Source organism: Lepisma saccharinum, chromosome 23 (assembly GCF_977018435.1).
Source record: "Lepisma saccharinum chromosome 23, izLepSacc3.1, whole genome shotgun sequence".
In the NCBI taxonomy this organism is placed as follows: domain Eukaryota; kingdom Metazoa; phylum Arthropoda; class Insecta; order Zygentoma; family Lepismatidae; genus Lepisma; species Lepisma saccharinum.
In genome coordinates, this window is record NC_139251.1 from 29,244,114 (window position 1) to 29,270,247 (window position 26,134).

The following is a 26,134-nucleotide window of genomic DNA, read 5'->3' on the forward strand; positions in this document are numbered from 1 at the left end:
CAAGGCCAAATAAATGTACCGGACTTAGATTGTGTTCAATATTCGATATTATTGTTCCGTATATAATGTATTAGTCAGCAATTTTGGATGGAGAGATCATAAATCTAATTAGATACCAAATGAACAAGACTAGTAAGTATCGGCCAATCTGAAATGATCATCTGCGCAATGGTAGTATTAAACATGGAATAACTAAATAGTGCACAAATGAAACTAATTAACTAAATGAAGTATTATAATTCTTAAATTAAACTTAAATATATATTAATTATACCACCATTACACAGATGACAATCTCAGCTAACCGATTCCACCAGTCCAAGGTAGAGCTACGACAGGTAACCCCTACCGCTGCCAGAGTAAGCGAGAGAGAGAGAGAAAAAGAGAACTCCGCAAGCCACGCGAGAGCCCTCCCTTTCCATAGTCACATGATTGGTGACGTATTACTTCTTCGAACAAGGGAAACAAATGAATATCGAACTGCACACAATCTAATTTATGTTCCTTTGCGAGCGAGGAATAGCGTTACATGGTCATTTTGAACATCTATAACTTTAAGGTATGACACCGAAATTAGTTCGTGCATGCTTTTATTAGTGTTCCTATTATTGACTTTGAGAGAGTGTAAACCCTAGTTTTGGACACTCTGTATAGGTCCAAGGTAGCCGCGGTGCGCACTGTCTGGATTACAGTCAGTAATAGGCCCAGGATTTATTTGGGGGTAAGACTACATTACCTTGTAGTAGAAGTTGGTAACAATCCCAAGTGCAAATAAATATGACTGGCTCCTCCCATACACACACCACACATGTAATCGCTGACGAAACATTTTTGCCATTTAAAATCCTCTCGAATCTTTCTTTCTTCTATTTTCCTCTCTCTTTCTTTTATCTCTCATCCGAAATTTGCATTCTCTCTTTTATCTCTGTTCCTGTATGTCTTCTTTCTTCTTTTTCCTCTCGCCCATAATTGATTTCCTCCATCTTTCTCTTTCTTGTTTCTATTTTCTTTCTTTTCCTCTCATCTTAACTTGCTTTCTCTATCTCTTTTCCCTGTGTTTTTCTGTATATTTCATTTTCTTTCATTCTTAATTTGCTTTCATATCTCTCTCTTCTTCCTTTCTTTCTATATTTTCTTCATCTCTTCCTTTCCTCTTTGTCTCTCATTCTTAATTTCCTTCTTTTATCTCTTCCTTTTGCCTATCTCGCTGTTTCCTTCCTCTATCTTTAAATCACTTTCTTTCTCATTTTTTTCTTTTTCCCGTCCCTTTATTTGTTCCTCCGATTTCTCCTCTTCTTTATTTATCTTTGTCTTCCTCCTGTTTCTTTACTTCCCTTTTCCTTCTTTTATCTTTGAATCACTTTCTCTTTTCTCTTCTTTCTATCTTTGTTTCTTCCTGTTTCTCTCGCTTTTTATCCTTCTTCGGCTTCTCCATCACTTTCACCCTATACCTTATTTAATCTTTACTCTAAATAATTCTGAATATTTCTTCTCTAAGGTATTTGGTTCGACAGAAGGAAGAGTTGGGAATATTTAATGGGAGGCTAGAGCCCACCTTCACCCACACAGTGACGACTCCCTAGCTCCCTTCCACCTAAAATTAGGCGATCACCCCCAAGAGATGACTTCTTAAACTGAACATATTCAATTGCACATCCGTACTCAACTCTTGGAACCTGAGGTGGATAAACTAGATTGCTATCTAAAGAGCTGCACAGCACACGAACCGAAAGGAAAATAAAACATTTCGGCAAGACGTTGCCTGGTCTCATAAAGATTGCAGAGACACGTTTCTCACATGTTGATCCTCCACTCTCCTGATGTCAAAATTCAGACTGGAAATCCGTTTCTTTTTGGTTTTTCCCCTTCTGCGTGTCAGGCCAGCTGCTTTGTAACTTTAATGGCCCTTGCAGGGTCGCAGAGAAGAGTTTTTTTTATATACTTTTAGAGGAATCGTGTTTCTTATTTATATCTCCTCGGAGCGCCATTTCGCACAGAGAATCCTGAGTGGAAATTAAATTCTTGAAATGTTTGCTGAAGGTAAACTGTTGAGGGGACGAACTTGGCGTGTACACTTCAAAAGTAGATGTATGTACGTACATCTAACAAGGAAGGAAGTTGATCCCCTTTGCGTATATCAGTGTTTACTCCAACAAGAGTCTCGATCATGCAAGCACTATGTTAATAGAGTTGCATAATCATTATGATGCAGAAAATCCTTACCTTCCTCGTCAACAACGAAAGTAATGTTGAGCACCATCAACTAATTAGTTATGAATCGAAACAAGCTATCGAGTAGTTAACTGAAACAAATAGTCGTCTACATAATCGACTAATATTAGTCGAAGTAGTCGTTCGACTAAAACCAGTCGAAGCTGATTAATGATTAATTGTTTGATTGAGTTGGTGTTTTAAGTAAACTTTATACCGAGATAGGCTAATCGGAACTGATAGTAGGATCCGAACCACTGTGCAATATGCCTCCACCCGAGACCCCTTGATTACTAGGCACCAGTCGAATCAATCGTTCAACTAATATCAGTCAAACCTTTAATTGCCTTCTATGCCGACTAATATTACACGAACTATTTTTTTGATAATTTTGAAATTCCTCCAGTCTACATTTTGCTCGAATGCTAGATAGGAATCTAAAGTGTAATTAGCATTTTTCCAGCTTACATACCATAATTTTCAAAGATAACACAAAATTGATTGATTGATTGATTTGGTGTTTTAAGTCCACTTTATGCACAGTAAGGCTAATCGGGACTGGACCTACAGTTTAAAGTGGGATCCGAACCACTGTGTGACTCCACCGGATATCACAAAAGTGCATTGATTTTAGAATTATATAAAGATATGTGTTTACAAATAAATTCGTTCCCTGCTAGTTTATAAACACATTTACAAAAATGGTAATTTTTCCAAAATAGAAAATTAAAATGATTTAAAACATATGTAGTCTCCAAACAGGCAAGTATCTAGAAATATATTTCGGGGCGAAGTTGGTCCGAACCAAGTGACTCAATAATAATAATAATAATAATAATGTTAAAATTAAAATATTTAGGTTATAATCATATTGAATATTAATTAAAATATGTAAATTTATTAATACTGCATTTTAATTATTACATTAATACGTTAAAAGATTCTATAAGAATATATATATAACATCATATATTTATTACTTAGCTTGCATGTACTTAAGATCGCCAAAACAACAAGGTAAGTTAATGTCAAATAGATAAAGAATTGAATATTTATCAAATAATAATAAAAGAGTACAACGTTAGATCCAGTTAACGAAAAGTAAAGTTCCTGATTAATATTTTATGCATATTATCATGAGTAGTAGTGTGCATAAATCATCTTTGGTACTGTCCTTCAAAGCAGTGTGATTCAAATAATAATAATAATAAATATATAAGTAAATATAATAATAGCCCTTGCCTTCCAAGTTCATACGAAATAAATTATAGTACAATCGAGTACAGTATTAATCTGAAAAGTACATTTTCATTATTTTATTTTACTACTTGGTACGTCTTTCGGGGGGGGGGGGTCCGGGCTCCCTGGAGCCCCCTAAATACGTCCTGTCTCCAAACCCCATGTTTTATTGTATTATTTATTGTGGTACCACTTCACAAGCATGGCCTTGTTTTGCAGGGGTATAGAATTCTGTCCCCCCTTTCAATTACCCCCCTCCAAAAACTGTGAAATTAGTGAGTATCTCGAGCAGTTCTGCTCCAGAAACACCAGCAATCATATAAATTGGCAGGAGCATGGCCGACTTTTGGAAATTTCTAGAAACTGCAAGTTTTCTCAGGAATAACTCGTGGTTTTCCAGAACTCCAAGCCACCGTTTCATGCAGGAAACCTTCAAGAACTGAAATGTACGAGGTCGCTTAGTACCACGGAACCTGCGGTACGGCATTCATTTTGCCCGCTTTCGGAGAAAAAGAAGAGCCTCAGTTTATTGGCAACCAGGTCTTGTGTTTGCGATAGACCATGTAGTTTATGGCCTTTGCGAGATCAATAGACTACCACGCCTGCAATATGGAACAGGGTGCGTGATTCTTGTGTGAAATTAGCAGTTCCTCGTCTGCTGCGTAAAGGGGAAATATCCATGGTGTGGAAATCGGTTTTTGTACAAAAATCCTTTACATTTTTCCAATTATTTTCCTCATATTTTTATTTTCAAAAAGTTGTATTTTCGCGACTTTGGTTTTCAAAAACGGTTTTGTATTTTCGATCTTTTTCTTCTAATAGTTTTTAAACCAGTATTCTAGTTTTGTTCTTGAAAGCCTTTTTTCCCCCATTACAGTTTTTAACAATCATTGAAAATCATTTTTCACTTTCGTTCTAAAATCAGTTTCTTATTTTGATTGTTCTTTCGGTTTTCAAAACCTCATATTTTTGTATTTCGGTTTTAGGGTGTTATAAATTCATTTTGTTTTCTATTTTAAAATCGTTTTTCCTTGGTTTAGATTTTCGTATTTGTAATTTTGTTATTTTACGTCGCCTTTCTGCCACTTTTGATTAATCGCCACGATGAGAATCAGTGACGATTGGATGAAGTTGTTGACAGCAACAAAAAACACCCATGCCAAGGTAGGTACACGAATCCGGTAAGGTCGCTTACATTTTAAGAACCGTTTTTCGGATGTTCTTTTCCACAATTGTTGTCAGTTTTAAAACAGTTCTTCAATTTCTGTTTCAAACCGTTCTTCAGGTTCAGTTCTATAAAACGTTTTCTGGTTTTTGAATTTCGAAACTATTTTCTGTGTTTACACTGAAACAAAAACAAATTGTCTTACTGTTTTAACTGTGTTCCCGTGCCTCCCCGATGGTGCAGTGGTAACGTCATCTCCTTGTAATCAAGGTGCCCCGGGTTCGATACCCGGTGGAGGCACACAGTGATTCGCATCCCATGTAGTTCCAGTCCCAATTAGCCATAAAGTGCACTTAAAAATAAATTCAAACAAACTGTGTTCCCAGACCTGTTGCGTAGAAGTGTGAAGGCTAACCCTTCTCCCTTTTCTTTCAGGGTGTCCTTCGGAAGTTCTAAGGGCTCCATGGTGGAGACCCTTATCTACGAGAGCCCTTTGCAAGAGGAGGAACCCGAAACGACGCCCACACAGAACGGTTGCCCTTTTTCGCCCGAGGAAGACGATTCAGGGTAAGTGTTAATGTTACATCTTATTTTATTAATAATGTTTGATTTGAGAAATATGGAACTTTTAAATATGTGCAAATGACCAGATCTTTTATTATTACTTACAATTTTTTTTTATCGATTTTCACTTTTCCCTTAAAATTTAGTCCGAATTTACCAGAAAAAAAATCCTTCATGTGGCAACACTGTAGTGGAGAATAGGGATAAGATCTGGCAACACATGCTGTAGTTTCTGCCATGGGCGTCCGGAAGGGGGGGCAAGGGGGCCATGCCCCCCCTGGAAAATGAAAGTCAACCAAAAATTATATATTTTTGACATATAATTTCATTTCAGCCACAACAATATGTATTAATTATTGTATGAATATGATAAATTCAAATTTAAGCAATGTTTTTTGAGGGAACAATACTATTATTGGGGAAAATGTGCCTTGTTTGCCCCCCCCCCTGGAAAAAAATACCTTCCTTGCCCCTCCCTGGAAAAAAATCCTGCGGACGTCCATGGTTTCTGCAGAAAAAGGGACGTCTAAGAATAGCAGGGACTATAGCTAGACAGGCAAGACCTGAAAGAGGTTTAATAAACATTTTGAATAGTTACACATCCCATTAACATGCTAGAGAAATCTGTCACCGTTATAAAAGGCTGTAAAGGGGTTGTGATAAATGCAGTGTGGCATTTCCCAATATGCGGGGGATGTCGACATTCGCTGTTCATGTTTCCAACATGCTGTCTTAATATTTCCCTCTGTATCAAGTGTGGAGGGAAGAAGGATTTATATAGTGTACTAGCGGAACGGAAATGTCTTGACAGTCAATTGGGTGGTTGAAATACGGTTTGTAGGGGGATAGTGGTAAGGAAACGCAAACAAAGCAAGTTGTAAACATATGCAGGTCTTCAAGACCAAACAGAACCAGCTGTCTCTTCCCGCGGGAGGTGAGATCATGGCTAGAGTCAGGTTACTTGCGTAAGGTACCTTGTCTGTATCCACGCAGCCAGCCAGTTGGTGAGCCTAGTGACGTCTTGAAGAGAGTAAGGATTGGTGCATGGCAGGGCTGACGTTATCAACTCGCAGGATGATTGGCAGTTTGGTGCAGAGCAACTCGTTTTCATGCTGTATCGCACTGTAGTACTGTTCGATAGAAGTTTGTTCAGCCCACTGCCTTTTTGGTTGGGTAAAAAATTAACGACAGACAAACTTACACAGGGATTCAGTCTATAGATAGGTATCGATAAATTACTCTGCAAGGCCAAAAAGTGAGAATACAGGTTATTAAGTCCGGAACAATGACGTTTTCTGATTACAGACATTTTCAAATGAGCAGTAAATGACTCGTTATCTGAAGACGAAAATATAGGAGAAGGAGGGTCACTTGAAATGGGGACCACGGTCACCTGACGACATTCCCATGGCCTTTGCCGTGTGGAAAATTTTGCTGTTGGAATCCGGGAACTGGATTATCTCCTGAATATAACAACCACTGTTTCATCACAATTTGAAGATAATTCAAGGAAACATGTTGAAACGTCTTGAGAAAGTGTGTGTAAACTGGTTGTGGACATATGGAGGACGTTTTGTTGTAGGAAGTGTGCTGTTCATCAGTTCTTCCTTTGGTTGCAAACTTTATGGTCACCCTTTATGCAGGATGATGCATTCCCATGATAACCCATAAAGTAAGAACAAATCCTGCAGATGGAAATATGGAACCATAATGTTCTGAAGTGGTTTTATACTCAATTCTTGGAGCTAACTCGTTGCCCTGCTGGTATACTGATTGACGAGGCTTTAATTTTGGAATCAAGTCAAAATAATACACTTTGTACTTTCATTTGTAATTTGAAACGAACGATGCCAGTTTCTAGTAGAGGGTTCGCCCCTCCCCTTTCGCGGTGTCAATGTCCATATCCTTATGTGCCTTCATGGCAAGGTGAAATTTATTTATTTATTTATTGAAATTTCCAGTACAGTACACCGGAGAGAAACAACAGTAAAGCAGTAGTGTTAAAAAAAGAAGATAAAATGAAATAAACAAGCCAAGACAGTACTAAGGTAAACAGATCAGTTTCACAATAGCATTACTTATTTATATATTTTTCCAAGTTGGTGATAAAAAGACAAATATGTACTGAATATATCTACTTGGTTTGAGATGATGTTGAATTGGTTCGGTAGCTTATGAAATAATGAACGTTGTATGAGTGAGAGTCTGTGAGTTTCATCCTTGATCCGTGTTTTATGTCTATAGGCACTCTGAGAGAGAGCTCGTGAAGTGGGATGCTGCATCTTAAGTTTTCATTAATGATCTTATGTAGTAATTTCATATCTGCAACGTATCTACGAGTTTCTGGAGTATTAATTAATGTGTAGATTTACAAGATGCACAAGGAATAGCTTTACCCTCAACAGGACAGAAAATGAAAAAAAAAAACAAAAAAAAACTCTGTAACCATGTACCGTCATAGATACTTATTTAGCGATACTACCATTAACGCATTAGATGCATTACAGGACCCTGTAATGGTGCTAATCACAATGTGATTAGCAAAGAACGCAGAAGCAGCAGCTGAAATAAAGTACTGCGCACTGACCTCCCGTCGCGAGATATTAAACGGAGTATCTCTAGAGCGCTCTCTTGAGAGCAGGGTGTGGTCCAACGACTACCAAAGCACGGACCGAAATAGAAAGAGTTTGATGGTGTCTGCTTTGGGCGTTACGGCGATTCTCCCCTCCTCCTCCTTTTAACACCTCCCATCGCATTGTGAGAGCCCTCTGACGTCAATTCCTATCACTTCGACCATTAATTCCTGGCGGTCGGTTTTTTTTCCGGAACTGGAGATAAAAACCAGGATTCCTCACAGGTGGGCTGTGAAGATATCGAGCTTCATTTCGCTTTTGGCTAAAAACTGATTATTTCCAAGTCAATTTTTTGTTAGTTATCAGAGATTAGAGTTCCATCAAAGTACCCTTTGCTACGTTATGTTATTATCTCTCAGATTTTTCGAACCATCTCTTTTAAAATTTGCTACGTAGCCCTTCCTCGTATCATACGTGTTATAACCGTTATTATTACAAGTACTTTGCCCCTGTTTTTTTGTGTGCCTATTTTCCACTTCACACCTATATATTTTCTATATTTTTCTTATACATAGCTTTTTTTGCCACTTTTGGCTTATCGCGATGATGAGGATGAATGATGATTAGATAAAATTGTTGGACCCTGTAATGGTCACACATGCCCAGGCTGGGATTCGAACCTGGGAACTTTTGTGGCCACAGAGCCGGTTCCAGTTCACATGTTGTGTCCTGTCCCATGTGTGTTCGTGAATGTCCCTTCATCCTTTTCATCTTATCATCATTTTCGCGATTAGCCAAAAGTGGCAGATAAGCGAAGTAAAATTAAGTATAAAAATCAATCAGTGAAATTTCCATATTTCTAATTTACTAAAGTAAGCAAATTTGATTTGGGTTGAAGTTCCATATTCCTAATTTAACAGAGTAAAGCAATTTTAATTTAGGTGAAATTTCCATATTCCTAATTTTTACTAAAGTAAAGCAATTTTGATTTAAGTTGAATTTACATATTTCTAATTTAACAGAGCAAAGTAATTTTGATTTACGTAAAATTTCCGTATAATTGACTAAAGTAAAGCAATTTTGATTTAGGTTGAATTTTCATATTTCTAATTTACTAAAGTAAAGCAAATTTGATTTAGGTGAAATTTCCGTATAATTTACTAAAGTAAAGCAAATTTGATTTAAGTGAAATGTCCACATTCCTAATTTACTAAATAAAGTAAATCAATTTTGATATAGGTGAAATTTCAATATTTCTAACTTACTAAATTAAAGCAATTTTGATTCAAGTTGAATTTTCATATTTCTAATTTAACGGAGCAAAGCAATTTTGATTTAGGTGGAATTTCCATATAATTTACTAAAGTAAAGCAATTTTGATTTAGGTTGAATTTTCATATTTCTAATTTACTAAAGTAAAGCAAATTTGATTTAGGTGAAATGTCCACATTCCTGATTTACTAAATAAAGTAAATCAATTTTGATATAGGTGAAATTTCAATATTTCTAATTTACTAAATTAAAGCAATTTTGATTCAAGTTGAATTTTCATATTTCTAATTTAACGGAGCAAAGCAATTTTGATTTAGGTGGAATTTCCATATAATTTTCTAAAGTAAAGCAATTTTGATTTAGGTTGAATTTTCATATTTCAAATTTACTAAAGTAAAGCAAATTCGATTTAGGTGAAATGTCCACATTTCTAATTTACTAAAGTAAAGCAATTTTGATTTAAGTTGAATTTACATATTTCTAATTCAACAGAGCAAAGTAATGTTGATTTAGAAGAAATTTCCATATTCCTAATTTACAAAAGTAAAGCAATTTTGATTTAGGAGAAACTTCCATATTCCTAGTTTACTAATATAAAGAAATTTCAATTTAGGTGAAATTTTCATATTTCTAATTTACTAAAGTAAAGCAAGCAATTTTGATTTAGGTTGAATTTCTATATTCTTAATTTAACAGAGTGAAGTAATTTTGATACGTGAAATTTCCGTATTCCTAATTTACTAGTGCTAATTTATTAGTTTCGAACAAGATTCTCGAACAGTAAGGTTTGGTTTCGTCTCGATTTTACAAGTTACCTTGTACTCGTTCTCGTCTCAATGTTGGGTGGTCTCGATTTTCGAGACGTCAGCGAGACATGTCTCATCCCTTTACCATCCACGCACGTGCCTATGCGTTCTTCAAGTAGACTATGATACCGACAAAGGAGAAAGTCGTCAAGGTTTGTCCCAAAGCATAAAAGACAGGACTAAAAGTGGAAAAGGAATCCTCGCTCGAATCAGGAAGAAAAACAGGATTTGACTCCTGACAGAGAGACCTGGATTCTAATACTTGGAATAGTCCAGAGTCCAGGCATTCCATCCCGTCGGCTTCTGGTTTCTTTCCAGACCGACTCCTGTTGTTTGGTTAATGCACCCAATTGCCCTTCTTCCTCGTTCCTTTCTTTGGGGAGAACCCAAGAAGCAGCAGATGCTCTTCAAACGGTCATTACTTTCGTCAAGGGAGGAAGAACTTCCCCCTGATCTTGTAAGAGCAGCTGGACAAACCAAGCGCTGACTTCCACAACTTGTTATTCTACCTACAGGGTTTATCCGGAACTCTCCATCTGAGGAGTGTATATTCGTATTTTGGAGAATTGAAGAGTTCCATCTGACCTGAGGGGTGAAAATTCGTATTTTGAAGAATGTAAAAATCAAGATTTCCATCAGAGTATTTTGGAGAATAAAAAAATCAAGATTTCCACCTTAGAGCTGTAAATTCGTATTTTGGAGATTGTAAAAGTCAAGAGTTCCATCTGACCTGAGCGGTGAAAATTCGTATTTTGAAGAATGTAAAAGTCAAGATTTCCATCAGAGTATTTTGGAGAATAAAAAAATCAAGATTTCCACCTGAGAGCTGTAAATTCGTATTTTGGAGATTGTAAAAGTCAAGAGTTCCATCTGACGGGTGAAGAAAATTCGTATTTTGAAGAATGTAAAAATCAAGATTTCCATCAGAGTATTTTGGAGAATAAAATATCAAGATTTCCACCTGAGAGGTGTAAATTCGTATTTTGGAGAATGTAAAAGTAGAGAGTTCCATCTGAGGGGTGTAAATTCGTATTTTGGAGAATGTAAAAATCTAGTTTCATTTGAGGAGTGTAAATTCGTATTTTTGAGAATATAAAAGTCAATTTAAAGCCAAAATTACCCTAAGTTGGGCCTTTTTAAAAGAAATAGGGGTGGCGAGGAAATATTGGTAATATATACCATGGGTCATTCAATTTTAGAACTGGCCACATAGCATGCGCGCCCGCATGAGATATCTGCGAAAAGACAATGTAATCAAATGGCGATATTAAAACAATGGAAGTGATCAGAGGAGGCCCCTTCATTTTCTTACTGCTGAGAGCATTTTTCCTCATTGTCGCTGGTAAACGAGATGTCATCTTTCCAGGTGATCGGGCTGCAAGTCTCAAACTCTCACGGCCCGGCGGTTGGGAAACACTGCGCTAAAAGAATAGATCTAAAACTTACCAATGTTTTATATATAACCATATTTCACTTTGTCCATTTTGTAATAAAAATCACTGACAGTAAATATTCCGGGGCTGATTGCTGTAATCAGTCAACGCGAGAGTCGAACCCTCGACTCTTGGTTTCGATAATTCCTACGCTGCCGCTGTGTACTCTAGTCCACGCAACACGAAGCAGGTCTGTTTACAGAACCTCTTCCGCACCTATTAGTTTTAACCAAACGGTTGTCATCGTCCGCATTCTACAAATACGCGAAGATGGTTCACGCAAGTTTCACCTGGCGCGACGTGTGCCAAGTTCAACACTCCTTCTACTCAGAGTCTCCGACTGACGCATTCGACGTTATCTCGCTTTCCCGCCTATCCCTTCCTTCAGAACCCCTCCTACTTCCTCCTACCTCCCCCCTTGCGCATCAGTGAACTCGCCCGAAACATTTCGCCTGGCATTACACAGCCTGTTTCGTGATAGAGAAGACGACCGTATTCGCCGGTTTGTTGTGTACTTGTAGTGTTCCTTTTTTTTTTCGGTGTGAGTTCCCTAGTGTTCCTTGTGTTCATCAGTGCCTTTATTAGTGAAAGAGAAGCCTTCAGAAGTGTTATTTTTACAGGGGGTGACGCCGCTGCAACTACCCGTTGTACATTTGAAAGTTTCGCAAGAACAGTTGCGCATCGCAAATCAGGTAAACTTTCTTCTTTGCATCAAACTTGGTTTTTTCACTATCCGTGCAGACCACGTGACTTCCTCAAGGTTGTGGTGGTTCGATCGGGTCCGTAACCTTCATGTAGTGAACTTTGTGCATTATTTCGTTAAATAACCGTCGCTGTAATTTCAAATTGTAGTGGCTTTTCGACCTGACAGCATGCTCAAAGCAATGATGAGTTCGCAAAAGTTACGACGGACGCTGTGTGGTGGGGCAATCGTCTGGTTATGTCCCCTTCATGGACATCCGGGGGGGGGGGGGGAGCGTTACCAAGGATGTATTTAGCCCCCCCCCCAATGACTTAACCAGTACTAAAATCAAATAATGAAAATATACTGGTTTAGCATTTGTTGTATAATAGAGGGTGATTTAATTCTACTGAACTTGGTGATAGGCAAGGTGTAGATTGGGATAAAACTGCTTTTGAATGTCAGCACGAAAAACGATTTGTGCACAATACTTATAATAATATGCATAAAATAGTAATCAGGGACATTACTTTTCGTCAACTGGATCTAAAATTCTCTTTTTTTATTTAAGAATTATTAAATTTTTATCTATTTGACATTAATTTACTTGCCAAGACGAGGGCCTCCCCGATGGCGCAGTGACAGCGTCGTCGCCTTGTAATCAAGGGGTCCCGGGTTCGATACACGGTGGAGGTACATAGTGGTTCGGATCCCACTTTAAACTGTAGGTCCAGTTCCGATTAGCCTTACTATGCATAAAGTGGACTTACAACACCAACACAACTCAACTTGCCAGGACGGTTGTTTTTATGCAGATTTTAGAGATCCTAAATTCAAGTAAGCTATATAATAAATACGTGCTGTAATATATATATATTCTGTACAGTCTTTTTACCTATTAGTGAAATATAATATAATTTACATATGAATAGACATATAAATTGTGTTAACGTATTAATTTAAACATTTCTGAGATGCCCACTTTGTTCGCCCCCCCCGAAATATATTTCAAGGTACGTGCTGCTTCCTACCGTCAGGAAAAATAATGTAACTCACATAATTTAATTTCAGTCATAGTAATGTATGTGACATGTACATGAGACATGATTACAAGTAAAGAAGGCTGTTACAGATCGTTGTACCTTGAATAATGTCCTTGAGTGTATTGGTAAAGCATCACAGGAATCAAAAAAACATTTCTGCCACGTTTTGAAAGTTCATGTTGACAATGACAATGTTTTTACAACAGTTTATGCTGTACTGGGGTGTGGCATGCAAGTTTATAATTTGTACCTCATAATGAAAGCCTAAGCGTGTTCATATACAAGTAAGTTAGCGTACAAATAGGCAAAATCGGTAGTGTCATTCTTTAAAATTAGTAAATTCAGCCAAAGTATCTTTTTTGGCTAATTTCTGGATGCATGCGAACGCTGTTGCCTTGTAACCAAAGGTTCCTGGGTTCGATCCCCAGTAGAAACTCATTGCACAGTGGTTCATATCCAACTTTACACTGTAGGTCCAGTCCCGTTTAACCTATCAGAGTGAACTTCGAACAGACATGCGAAGTAGCTTCAAGTGGCAGGCACTGCACTGTGATCAGTGTCCAGCCTCTTGTCAACAGGTGGTAACATGTGATTAAGAATATCGGGGCAACTAGTGAAGAAGCTTTGAACTGGTTTTCTGCCTCAGAAGAAAGCACGATATTGGAAGAACATGTAAAGTTTCATCCACTGGAACTAGATTTATTGTGGGAACTGAATAGTGGCTGTTGTAGGCGTATAAATCGTACCCCCCTTCCAATTTTGTGTATACTAACGTAAGAACGTTCTGTCTGCGCAAAACTTCCATAACCTCAAAATTTAATGCACTCTTCAGCAGAGTCCGGATTCGTATGCATTTGAAATGGTGAGATTTGGAATTTTTACATATTTGCCTGAACGATCCAAATACATTTATATCAGTGTATAATCTTAAAGGAGCGTGTGAATTTTCACAAATTAAATAAGTTACATTTATGCAAAAAATAGCTTCAATTAGCAAAATTTAGCTAAACCCTCACAGGAAGGGGGCGCCAGACAGAAGTGTGCCTCTTGATTACCGCCAGAACCTTATTTCCAATTACAGAAATTTGTTTACTTGAGTTTATTTTTGTCAACTTTATACACAGAAAGGTTTATCGGGACTGGACCTACAGTTTAGTGGGTTGTTTGTTTTAAAAAGAGTTGACTTATTTCTTACAGGAATAAATTGAAGTTACTGCTACATAATGTAAGGAGTATATTGCAAAATTTGCAGCAATTTAAGCCAAGAAGGTTATTAGTAACTTGTTTTTAAGTGACGCTTGAAGTATTTTATAAATAATGCTGATTATTTTCCTTTATTGAAACCGTTGTATATACTACCATGGTCCTGTTTTTTATTGAAAGAATGTGGAATGTACGAGGACAGGGTAGAAAGTTGGAGGCACCAAAAAATCAACCTCGCCCGGGTGAAAATTTGTCTGGGGATGAGGGACGAAACCCTCGTGTTGCTCATTTGTGGTACGTTTGGGAGGAACTATATAAAGTAAACAATATCCTGAACATTTGCGAGTATTTGCTCGAATCCCTCCGCCTCTGGAAATAGTACAAATCACACTGCACTGTAAAAAGGAGTCAAAAATAACTAAATCCATAGTCACGTGTTATTTACTTGAAAAGTGTAATTACAATAACTAGCTTTGACGACGAAACATATATATCAGGGTACATCGAACTTAATTAAGCTGAGCAAAAAATTAACTGTACTACTGTGATTATGTAATTATACAACATAATACTTTGTGTGACTTTTGACTGAAAATTTGATTATCACGGTTTATAATACTTATTCCTCAAGTTTTTACCTGTATATATTGTATTCGTTTCTGTACCCCTAAGTAACTACATTATTTTTTACATACACATAAACAAACCCTCTACTATGTCAATTGCTCAGAGCCCCCTAAAGGCTTACTTGTCCCCCCCCCCCCGGCACTGTGCGGTTTTGCGGCTTGTAGATCCGTCACTGGTTCTAACCTGTTAAACTACCAGTATTTCAAGCCGTCAACTTTGAAGTAAGTGGGGATTATTTTGTTATGGAGCAACAGCATAGTAGTGATGATAGCGGAAGGATACAGACAGTGTTGTTGTTACTTTTTGACTGTTCAATTTAATCAAACTTAATTCAGTTCTTACTGTAACTAGTATGTACTGTTAGCAGGGAGATGATATGGTCCGTGGCAAGATTGAAAGTATGCCTGTACTGCCAGGGATGTTTGGGCTTGTGGAAGCAAAATCCCTGCGAGCAGTAACATATCCACACACTCAAATACCCCGGACCCATAACATCACCCCCCCTCCCCCGATTTTTCCCAACCCCAAATTCTTTACACAATAACCCGATTTGTGGTCAATGAAAACTTTACCTCCTTCCCCAGATGGAAAAGAAAGCAGCTTTACTGTACTAAGTTTCGTATTTTAATTGTTCCTATTGCGTAACTTCTCTTATTTTCATGCGAATGTTGCAACTCCTATACGAATTACAAAACTTCCACAAAAATACTTATGCCTGAGCCTAACCTAGGAATCCGCGACTTAAGGCCTCGTATCGCTTTACCATACCTAACGCTGTCTGCCACATTCCATTGCAAACTGTAGGTCCAGTCCCTGTTAGCCTACCGGGGCATAAAAGGAACTTAGACAAACCACAGATGGATCATGCAGTCCTAATTTTCAGAGGCGCAAAGAAATGCATTAGCATGCAAGTGCAGATTGTGTATATCCATTTGACATTGCTCGTGAATGAGCGGAAACAGGTGCTCGCTGAAAAGCAACAAGGAAATCCTCGAAGACGTTCATTGGATGCCCAAAGAAACCGCTACGTCACACATCTGCTCGGGAAGGAGTTTTCAGTGTCGTAACCAGACGCAATGAGAAAATAATTTACAGAACATATTGAATTAATGTAGTAATGTCGGAAATGAGCGTGTGTGGATGGAATGTTTTCCCTCTCGTGTAGAATTTGGCTCTAAGCAGAGGTTTTATCCACTAGTAAAGCTCCCAATGGTGGTGGTGTGCCTAGGATTTTATTCTGGAAGGAACTGAACCTTAAGTGTAATAAAATCTATAAGAAAAACTGAACAGAAGTGCCATCTATATTTCATTTTTGACGAGGACAGGGAATGTGAAACTACACATCGTGTAGTCATTTTTGAGGGGGTTTCAATGAGGTACATTTTCTTACAATATTTTATCACAAATTGGTGCAAAATATTCTTAAACACGAAGTTTCGCCACCGGAAATTGTTGAAATACCACACCCCGCATTACACTGTTAAAAATTGTAACCAGACGCAATGACAAAATGATTTACCCATTAATAAAGCTCCCAATGATGATGGTGTACCATTGTACAAATTACTTCCAACTTATATTGTTTTCTAACTCGTTTTTGTTGTTGTTTGAACAGGTTAGAAGTTTGTGATGCAAGTTGTGCCATCTCTTATCTGTATTGGAAATGGTTTTCTTCAAAGTGTGTACCAGTTCAAGCGTGTTGTGAAGTGAAGCAAGTCTTTCCTGTCCATTGTTCCTCTTCTCTATTTCCATTCTTCTTTATGAATGGGGGAGGCTAGGCGGTCAAACGGGTAAAGCCGGTTGAGTTTATTCGGAATTGCTCTTCATTTGTAATCGAGAACTAGTTTCATCCCCTGTGCTGTGAACGCGGGCTTCTGTTCAGTGTTGTAGAGGCGAGGAAGTTCTTTGTCATGGAGGGAGAAGGGTCTGAGAGATTTCTTCCTAAAGAAAGTATCTTCTCGCTGCAAGCCAAGCGCTTTTACGGTCTGCAACTCCTTCATTCGGGTGAGCTTGAAGGTGCAAGAAATGTTTTCAGGTGAATTCTGTTTCGGTAGCCGTGAATACCTAAATTCCTTTTTCTTATTTTCCAATTCTGTTTCGGTAGCCGTGAATACCTAGATTCCTTTTTCTTCTGTTCCAATTCCGGTTCGGTAGCCGTGAATACCTAGATTTCTTTTTTCTTCTGTTCCAATTCTGTTTTGGTAGCCGTAAATACCTAGATTCCTTTTTTCTTCTGTTCCAATTCTGTTTCGGTAGCCGTGAATACCTAGATTCCTTTTTTTCTTCTGTTCCAATTCTGTTTTGGTAGCCGTGAATACCTACGATTCCTTTTTTCTTCTGTTCCAATTCTGTTTTGGTAGCCGTGAATACCTAGATTCCTTTTTTTCTTCTGTTCCAATTCTGTTTTGGTAGCCGTGAATACCTAGATTCCTTTTTTCTTCTGTTCCAATTCTGTTTCGGTAGCCGTGAATACCTACGATTCCTTTTTCTTCTGTTCCAATTCTGTTTCGGTAGCCGTGAATACCTAGATTCCTTTTTTCTTCTGTTCCAATTCTGTTTCGGTAGCCGTGAATACCTAGATTCCTTTTTTCTTCTGTTCCAATTCTGTTTCGGTAGCCGTGAATACCTAGATTCCTTTTTTTCTTCTGTTCCAATTCTGTTTTGGTAGCCGTGAATACCTAGATTCCTTTTTTCTTCTGTTCCAATTCTGTTTCGGTAGCCGTGAATACCTACGATTCCTTTTTCTTCTGTTCCAATTCTGTTTCGGTAGCCGTGAATACCGAGATTCCTTTTTTCTTCTGTTCCAATTCTGTTTTGGTAGCCGTGAATACCTAGATTCCTTTTTTCTTCTGTTCCAATTCTGTTTCGGTAGCCGTGAATACCTAGATTCCTTTTTTTCTTCTGTTCCAATTCTGTTTTGGTAGCCGTGAATACCTAGATTCCTTTTTTCTTCTGTTCCAATTCTGTTTCGGTAGCCGTGAATACCTAGATTCCTTTTTTCTTCTGTTCCAATTCTGTTTCGGTAGCCGTGAATACCGAGATTCCTTTTTTCTTCTGTTCCAATCTTTCTACACTTTCGTCTTACCTTCTTATTTTCTTTCCGTGTTACTTTTTCAGTATCTTTCTATCCACGTTTCTCTTTCATTCTTTCCCTTTTATTTTTCCTTCAGTTTTTTTCTCTTACTCTTTCGTTCTCTTTTCTCCCCTGTTCCCTTGTCTCTTTTACTTCCACTGCTTCTGCCTTTTCCCTCCCTCTGTTTTCCTTCTTCCCTCTCCTGTTTCTTTCTCCTTTCTCTTGTTTTTCTTCCACTCTATCTTTCTATTAGCTCTTCTCCTCTATTTCCCTTTCTTACATTGTTTGTTTCTTTGGTTTTTTCTTTTTCTTTCTTTCTCCTGGGCTTTCTTTCTGTGTTGCTATTTACGTATTTATTTATTTATTAGGTGTTGTTTATCATGGCGAAGTTAGGGCTTTTCTACCACTTAACCTTGTTTACATCGAAATTTAATCATATGAAAATTAGAAAACAACATTTAAACCATTACATAGTAAGGTAAATATTGAAAATAAAGAAAAATATAAAATTACAAAAAAAAAGAAATGGATAAAAATACATATGGGAATAAAAGTGTAACCTATACTCACGAGCAGACAAAACACACACACACTCACATATCATGACACTAGTCAGGTATTTGAAATATTAAGGTGAATAAGGGTTTTCAGTGTTTTTCGGCACTTAACCGTATTCGATTTGTCACTAACGTGTAAGGTTGCACGAATGTGCTATTTGTGTCAATAAAAAAATGTTATAATGGACATTTCCACTACTTTTCTTGAAGACCATTTTTAAAATCTATACCGTCGACTAATAAGCCCTGCACTTTTAGGTAGAAAATTTACTTTCAAATCTTCGAGCCGAGCGTTGCGCACAAAACACACCTGCGCCATGTTGTGACGTCGTGGTTCGGCTTGTCCTGTCGTCTGCACTTCGCGTTGGCTGCATTTGGTATTAGGGCGCGTCTGTGTCTACTATGAGATAATTTATTGGAAAAGAAACGTGATTACTAGAATAGGAAGTGGGCTTTATCACTAAGAAAATATTCTGTCAGTGCTTGACCACAGTTTTCTCCGTCGAGTTAACATTACAAATAAGATTTTGCTGTTGGTCCGCGCAGAAACAACACGTTTCAATGTTGAGAGTTACAAGAGCCGATCCGCTCGAATTTTGTAGTTGCTCAGTGTTGTTGATATCAAGATTGATAATAAAGAATTATAAGTGGTGCATTTTAACATTATGCATAAATACGAGTACCAGCTGCCTCAATATACCCCACGAATGAAAAGGTGACTCGGTGTGGTGCGATTTCCATGGCGAGGAACTTGGTCTGTGAAAGTTATGTAAAAGTACAAATTACTAAAAAAAAAAACTACTGTTCTATTTAATGACAATGTCATGCATTACCATAGGCGTAGCCAGAAATTTTTGTTTGAGGTAGGGGATTCAGGCTCTGATAAAACTCAAAACAATAGAAATAATAAACATGAAGCTTTTGAAATGTGGACATGGCGAAAAATGAGCATGTAAAATGGACGGACAAGGTAAGAAACGAAGCCGTACTGAAAATAGTTGGTGAAAAAAGATCTATACTGGAGACCATCAAGAAGAGGAAAAGAAACTGGTTAGGACACTGTCTAAGAAGAAACTGCCTGCTAAGAGATGCCTTGGAGGGAATGGTTCAAGGAGGAAAAGTCCGTGGAAGAATGATATATCAGCTTATGGATGATATTAAATTAACTGGGTCGTATGCTATTACGAAGCGTAAGGCGGAGAATAGGGAAAGCTGGAGATTGCAGTGAAAAACCTGCCAATTAGGCAGAAAACAATGAATGAATGAATAAGGGTTATGATTGTCATTGTAGAACAATATTACAAACTAATAAAATAAAGCAGTTTTATTCCTATAATAATTTTATTACATTCTTCCTTCGGGAGGCTGTTCTATTCGGTCCACCAGATGAGCGAATATGCAGCACAAAGGTTTTTTTTTTTTTTTTTTTTTTTTTTCACATTTCAATACATTTATTGTGCTGAAATGTATAGTACTATATTTTGATATTTACATTCACACGCCTTGTTAAAGAAAATAATTTAAGTTACGGGTAAATTTTGGTCACAAAATATGGTTCCTGCATTTTACACTTTTTCCATCTCGAGCATTTTTTAATTTGGTTTTTCTGTTGGAATCAGGGCCGAATTAAGCTGGGTGCTATTGATGCTGCAGCATTAGGCCCATTCCTGAAATAGGCCCAGATGAAAACAGACGAGAATTTTCCGAAGGCTGAACAGTTTTCTTTTGCTATATTAACCTGAAAATAAATAGAATGAAATTTGGAGCCCCCAATTTCGGACGCCTAGACGCAGCATTACTTATTATAGAGTTACTATTATTCTTTGCGCTGTGACGTAACTATAATGTCGTTGTGTTTATTGTTCACCGGAGATATCAAGCATCAGGCCCAATTTCGTATTAATCCGGGCCTGGTTGGAAAAGAAGGGGGGTCAGAACGGGTCCGTCGACCCCCTTGGAAATTGACATCGTTCATTTCCAGTTACAAAAACGCAGAAAACTTGTTATTTTTATTCATAATCATAGTCTTTATGTATTGTTAATAACAGAAATGGAGTCAATTTAGTTAGTATTCGACCAGAATAGTGATCGAACAGTGTTAAAAAAATTACGTAAAATACAGGAACCAGGTTGTATTTATATGTTCTACCATTTAATCCAAGAAATAAATGGTTCCACAGTTTTCAAAATTCCAAAAATTATAATTTTAGGCGAGAGGTCACAATCCTAAACCTTGAGTAAAATTTCCCCCTAACTTTTGCCTTTTCGCGAAAGGTATGCAAAAGTTAATAACATTACAATGACTGTGAATTTCAGTACACTGAGTGAAATGTGAAGAAAAATGTGTGAAATCTGTTGAATCGAGTAATGAATTCTCTCAGTTTAAGTAATAATAATAAAAATTGGAATAAAATTGGTTTATTTTTATTATAGTTTAATATTTATCATTGTATAAAAACAATTTTATTTTTTATCAATTTTTATTAATGTTATTACTTTTACTATTCAAGTTTTATCATTGTCCCGAGTTCCTGCAAAAAATTCTGCCAACGCCAGCCCATGGTTAGAATAATGTCTAAATGAAATTAATTTGTTATTATTATAACAATAAAAATAACATACTTTCTGTTTTTTGTAACTTGAAATGAACGATACCAACTTCTAGAAGCTGGTCAAGGGATCAGTTCGAACCCCCCCGCCCCTCCCGGCGCTCATATGCATTACATACATTTTCGGCTACGCAAGAAAATGGGGAAAAAACGCTGGTTTGTACCATCGTGCAAAAATACACTAACATTTTTCTCCAGGTAAACTTATTGCGCTGCAGTAATACCACCACTACTAATAATAATAACAGAGGATTACGAATGATTGCTACTGAGAAGAGTCTTGCTACAGAATAATATTGAATGATGCTGTCGATAAGTAAACGTGAAATTCCCATTGCAAAACTTAACTCGCTGCTTTTGTTCCTTTAATTTCTACTCCAATATAATTTTTGCAAAACATGAAGCTACCGTGAATGCATGTACACATGTTACATTACCGGAATTGGTTATCGTATATCTTTCACCTGTCATAATAGAAACTTGAATATGAAAATCACAGAATCTTCAGTGTTCAGCGTCCCAAGCACTAGGAGCAAGCAGCACCTTCTAGCAGAGCACGAATCAGACGACAACTTTCACTGCCGAACGTTTAGCAGAGCACGAATCAGACGACAGCTTTCACTGCCGAACGTTTAGCAGAGCACGAATCAAGACGACAGCTTTCACTGCCGAACGAGAACGTCATAACTGCAATATCCAATCAGAGGCAGTTTCGTTTTCGTGACGTATATCATCAGTCTGGTACAACTTCTAAGGTCAATTTCTCGCAAACTATGTCGAATTAACACAAACTATTTTGCACAACGTTAATATAAAATGAATGACATGCAGTGATACAGTTAAAATCATAGTTTAGAGTGGAAATGTCCATTGTGTCTTAAAGACACATGCTGAAGACGAGTTCCGGATTTCGAGGGGCAGCGAGTTCCGAAGACGAGAAGTGGAAACTGAAAGATTTTGAATAAACATTTGAGTTATGAAGGGGGATAAGTAGTAGAGATTTTTTTTAAATTTTTTTTTCCAGTCTCCGCTCATACCTTTCTACCTCCATGAAGAACATCCTGAACTGCATTCTTGCACACTAACGATCGTCTGGCTGCTGGATCCACAGCCAGTATATTCCTGTGTCTTGTCCTGTTCATGCGTGTGATTGTCCTTCCATCAACCTCATCACTCACCTTCGCGATTTACCAAAACTGAGGGGGAGGGGACATACACACCGTAGGATATCAGGGTCCTGGGTTAGAATCCAGGGTAAGACATGTATGTTTGTGTTTGCCATGTCGCAAATTGAACAGTAAAAGTGAACAATAAAAAACAAGTGAACGATTCTCGAAGTGTATAAAAGTCACTTAAGGCTGTGCTGAAGGCAATTTTGCTGTAACTTTTCGATAACAGATGGCAGCATATTGGCTTTAGATCTTATTGTAGATTGTTTGCTTCTATTCTGTTGCCGTGGGTCTTGCTGAAGGGAGATAGAAACGCAAACAAACGCCTCTCTAACACCGCTAGTGAGACGAGCGAAACTGAAAACCCAGAAGCAAATCATCCAAGACTCAGAGCTATGATTCGAGGGGGAAGTTTTCAGTCGGCGTCATAAAAGCTTGTATCCTGAATGGCCCCGTGAACATACGATTGGTGAAGCCCTGGCAGGCGACGCAAGGGAAGCGCGTATCTGATGACGTGACAGCATGCATTCACGCCATGTCGTAATTGTCGAAGAACCAACCAAGGCTGCTTAATGAATGAACGACGATCTCGCACGCAGCTCCCACAGTGAGGGTAATCCGTTATAATAGAATTTCCCCTCCACGTGTCAAAAATATCCCCCTTTAAAAGAAAAATCCCATTCTTTGCTGCGCGTATGTTATTGATGTATCAATTATAATGTACGTATTTATTCATTTGATATATACAGTGGAAGAAATATCTGCAATTACAGAGGCAATAATATAAATATGAAAGAAATTAAATAGCATGCATACATACTCGTATTAAGTTAATTTTGAAGACATAGAATATATTTATTATTACAATTTAGGCAATTTTAAATTACTTTTAGCTATATCACACATATACGTACATACATACATATACGGGCCTCCCCGATGGCGCAGTGGTAGCGTCCTCGCCTTGTAGCCAAGGGGTCCCGGGTTCGATACCCGCTGGAGGCACGTAGTGGTTCGGATCCCACTTTAAACTGTAGGTCCAGTCCCGATTAGCCTTACTGTGCATAAAGTGGACTTAAAACATCAAATCAATCCAATCCAATACATACATATACAATGCACATCCGACAAAATCAGCAGTGTTATGTCTAAAGTTGACTTATTTCTTCAAAATGCCCTCTTTTCATGTGCAGATTTCTTCAAAAGCCCTCAATGCCCTATTTTCACTGCAGATTTCTTCAAAATTTCCCTCTTTTGACTGCAGATTGCTTCAAAATTTCCCTCTTTTGACTGCAGATTGCTTCAAAATTTCCCTCTTTTGACTGCAGATTGCTTCAAAATTTCCCTCTTTTGACTGCAAATTGCTTCAAAATTTCCCTCTTGACTGCAAATTGCTTCAAAATTTCCCTCTTGACTGCAAATTGCTTCAAAATTTCCCTCTTGACTGCAAATTGCTTCAAAATTTCCCTCTTGACTGCAGATTGCTTCAAAATTTCCCTCTTTTGACTGCAGATTGCTTCAAAAGTTCCCTCTTTTGACTGCAGATTGCTTCAAAAGTTCCCTCTTTTGACTGCAGATTGCTTCAAAAGTTCCCTCTTTTGACTGCAGATTGCTTCAAAAGTTCCCTCTTTTGACTGCAGATTGCTTCAAAAGTTCCCTCTTTTGACTGCAGATTGCTTCAAAAGTTCCCTCTTTTGACTGCAGATTGCTTCAAATTTCCCCCTTTTGACTGCAGATTGCTTCAAAATTTCTCTATTTTCAACTAAGATTGCTCCACTTTCCCTTTTTGGACTTTTTCCAAAATCCCCCATGTCGAGGAAAATTTCCCTCCAATTACTAGAACCTGATTCCACCATTGCAGTGAAGAGTGGAGTATATCATGCTTTTGCCATCGCCGCTTCGCAGAGGGCCCGCCGGTTTATCGTTGGATCTGGATTGGTATAATGGAACAGGTTGCCCAGATAAATGAGAACTTATTTATTGCTGTTTGTCATTCTGCCGGTGTTTTTTACGTTCCACGCGGGGTGACGTGGCCTTGGGCACACGCGCCCGGTTTCCCGCACAGAAACTAAAAGAACATATGACGTAAGACGTTCATGTTCAACTTCGTAGTTGTTGGCGCAAGTATTTTTAGCTTCTCATGCATAGCACATTCATCGAAGTCGTCTTGATTTAATTAATGTAATAACATTAGGAGAATAATAGATGTGCAGCTTAGTTTTTGTGTAACATTGCCTACTTACACTTTACTTCAAAATAATTTCTGAGGCTTCCCCCTATAGCGAGCGTAGGTAACGTTGTCGCCTTGTAATCAAGGGGACCAGGGTTCGATACTCGGTGGGGCACATTGCACATTACTTCGGATCCCACTTGAAACTCTAGGTCCAGTCCCGATTATCCTATCTGTGCATAAAGTGGACTTAAAAAGCATTAATTAATTCAAACCAAGTATTTTCCATAATTTAACTTCAAAATTTGACTTACTTCTTTTTTCAATTAAAAGGACTTTCACATGCTTATAAATTACTCTCTGGTACAGTCACGGACACTGCCGGCTTGTAACGATTCCATTGAAAGTCAATGTATTCATTACAAGCCGGCAGTTTCCGTGACTTTAAATTTTAATCGTTAGATGGCAAGAGGATTACAGTTCCACCATGTATTTGTAATCATTGTCTTTTTAACTTCTTTAATTTGTTAATTCTAAGATCAAGTTAAGACTAGTCTTCGTTTTAAATTTTACAAGGCATCTCACAGTTCAGGGGTTGCCAGACATATATAGTTTCACGACGCCCTATAGCTCTCGCCACGAAAATAGATCAGTCAAGGTCGGAGCTTCCCCTTGCCTCCTCTACACCCTTGGCCCTCCAGGGTTGCCACACTTCTTCTAAGTTGGTAAGTCGACACTTCGCGCGTTGCACGTATGCGGTTTATTTCGTTGGTTGAAATTGTTGCTTATTGGCAACACTGTAGGTGGGTGGCGTGACCTTGACTGGACTGTTTTCGTGGCGAGAGCTCTAGTGTCAATTTTTTTTCCGTGGCGCCGAACACTTGCAGCGCTCAGTTAGTCTGGTTAGGTTGCTTGCATTAAGTTAAAAAGTAAACATATTTGAAATTGAGAAATATTTTATGTCTAAGAAGTACTAAATGAGCATATATTTGGATTGATGCGATGGTCCGATTCTAAAACCACGTGTAGGCCAACAAATTTACAGTGAAAACATTTCGCGGAGCACACTTTAGGCCGGGAGTTCAGACGCCAGAGCGTCGTTAGCCTGCAAAATGCTGTCCAGGGTGTACTACGTGGAAGGAAGGTTGACATGGAAGAGTGTTCCAAATTCAGCAACAAAAGCTTTCTGAAAGTCTAAGAATAACAGGACCTCGCATCTTTTCTGAAATTATCAATATGAAACACTTTTATGAACCGTTACATCTAAGTCCACATTGATAGTCACCGAAGTTTCATAAGGATATGGAGATAGTCTTCTTATAATATTTTATACAGACACGTCATTGACTATATTTATCCGATGGAATCTGCAAGACCGGTTGCATCAATTCTAGAGGATCTGACATCATATGTGAACGGATCAGTGTATGTAAAGAGGGCCAAGGTTTCCTGACTCACTGTCTTGACTCATGACTTGAGCATGTTTTTCTCTCCCCTTCGCCATCTTCATAAGATTTGCAACTTGCAAGGCTGACCTCTCGACCTTTTCTCAGTGTGGCCATCCGGTCGAAAATGTATCTAATTACTGGACAGTTCAGGTTGCAGTGTTTCCACTTTAAAGGCCGATGAGAGATCTGTGTTGGTAGTGACTTTGCTCTTATTAACGATTAGTGTTTTCGTGAATTTTGAAACTAGCCGCGGTGATCCAGTCTGTACGGCGTCTGTCACACGGGAGAAC

General features: G+C 38.0%; 1 protein-coding gene across 3 annotated transcripts in view; it reads left to right on the forward strand.

Moving 5' to 3' along the window:
* LOC145977799 (uncharacterized) overlaps positions 1-26,134 on the forward strand; it is a 513,473-nt gene that overhangs the window by 267,914 nt on the left and 219,425 nt on the right. For all 3 annotated transcript variants that reach the window (XM_083110089.1, XM_083110092.1, XM_083110088.1), the window contains one exon: positions 5,051-5,182. In XM_083110089.1, coding sequence (XP_082966215.1) covers positions 5,051-5,182 — 132 coding nt within the window. The remainder of the gene's footprint in view (positions 1-5,050; positions 5,183-26,134) is intronic.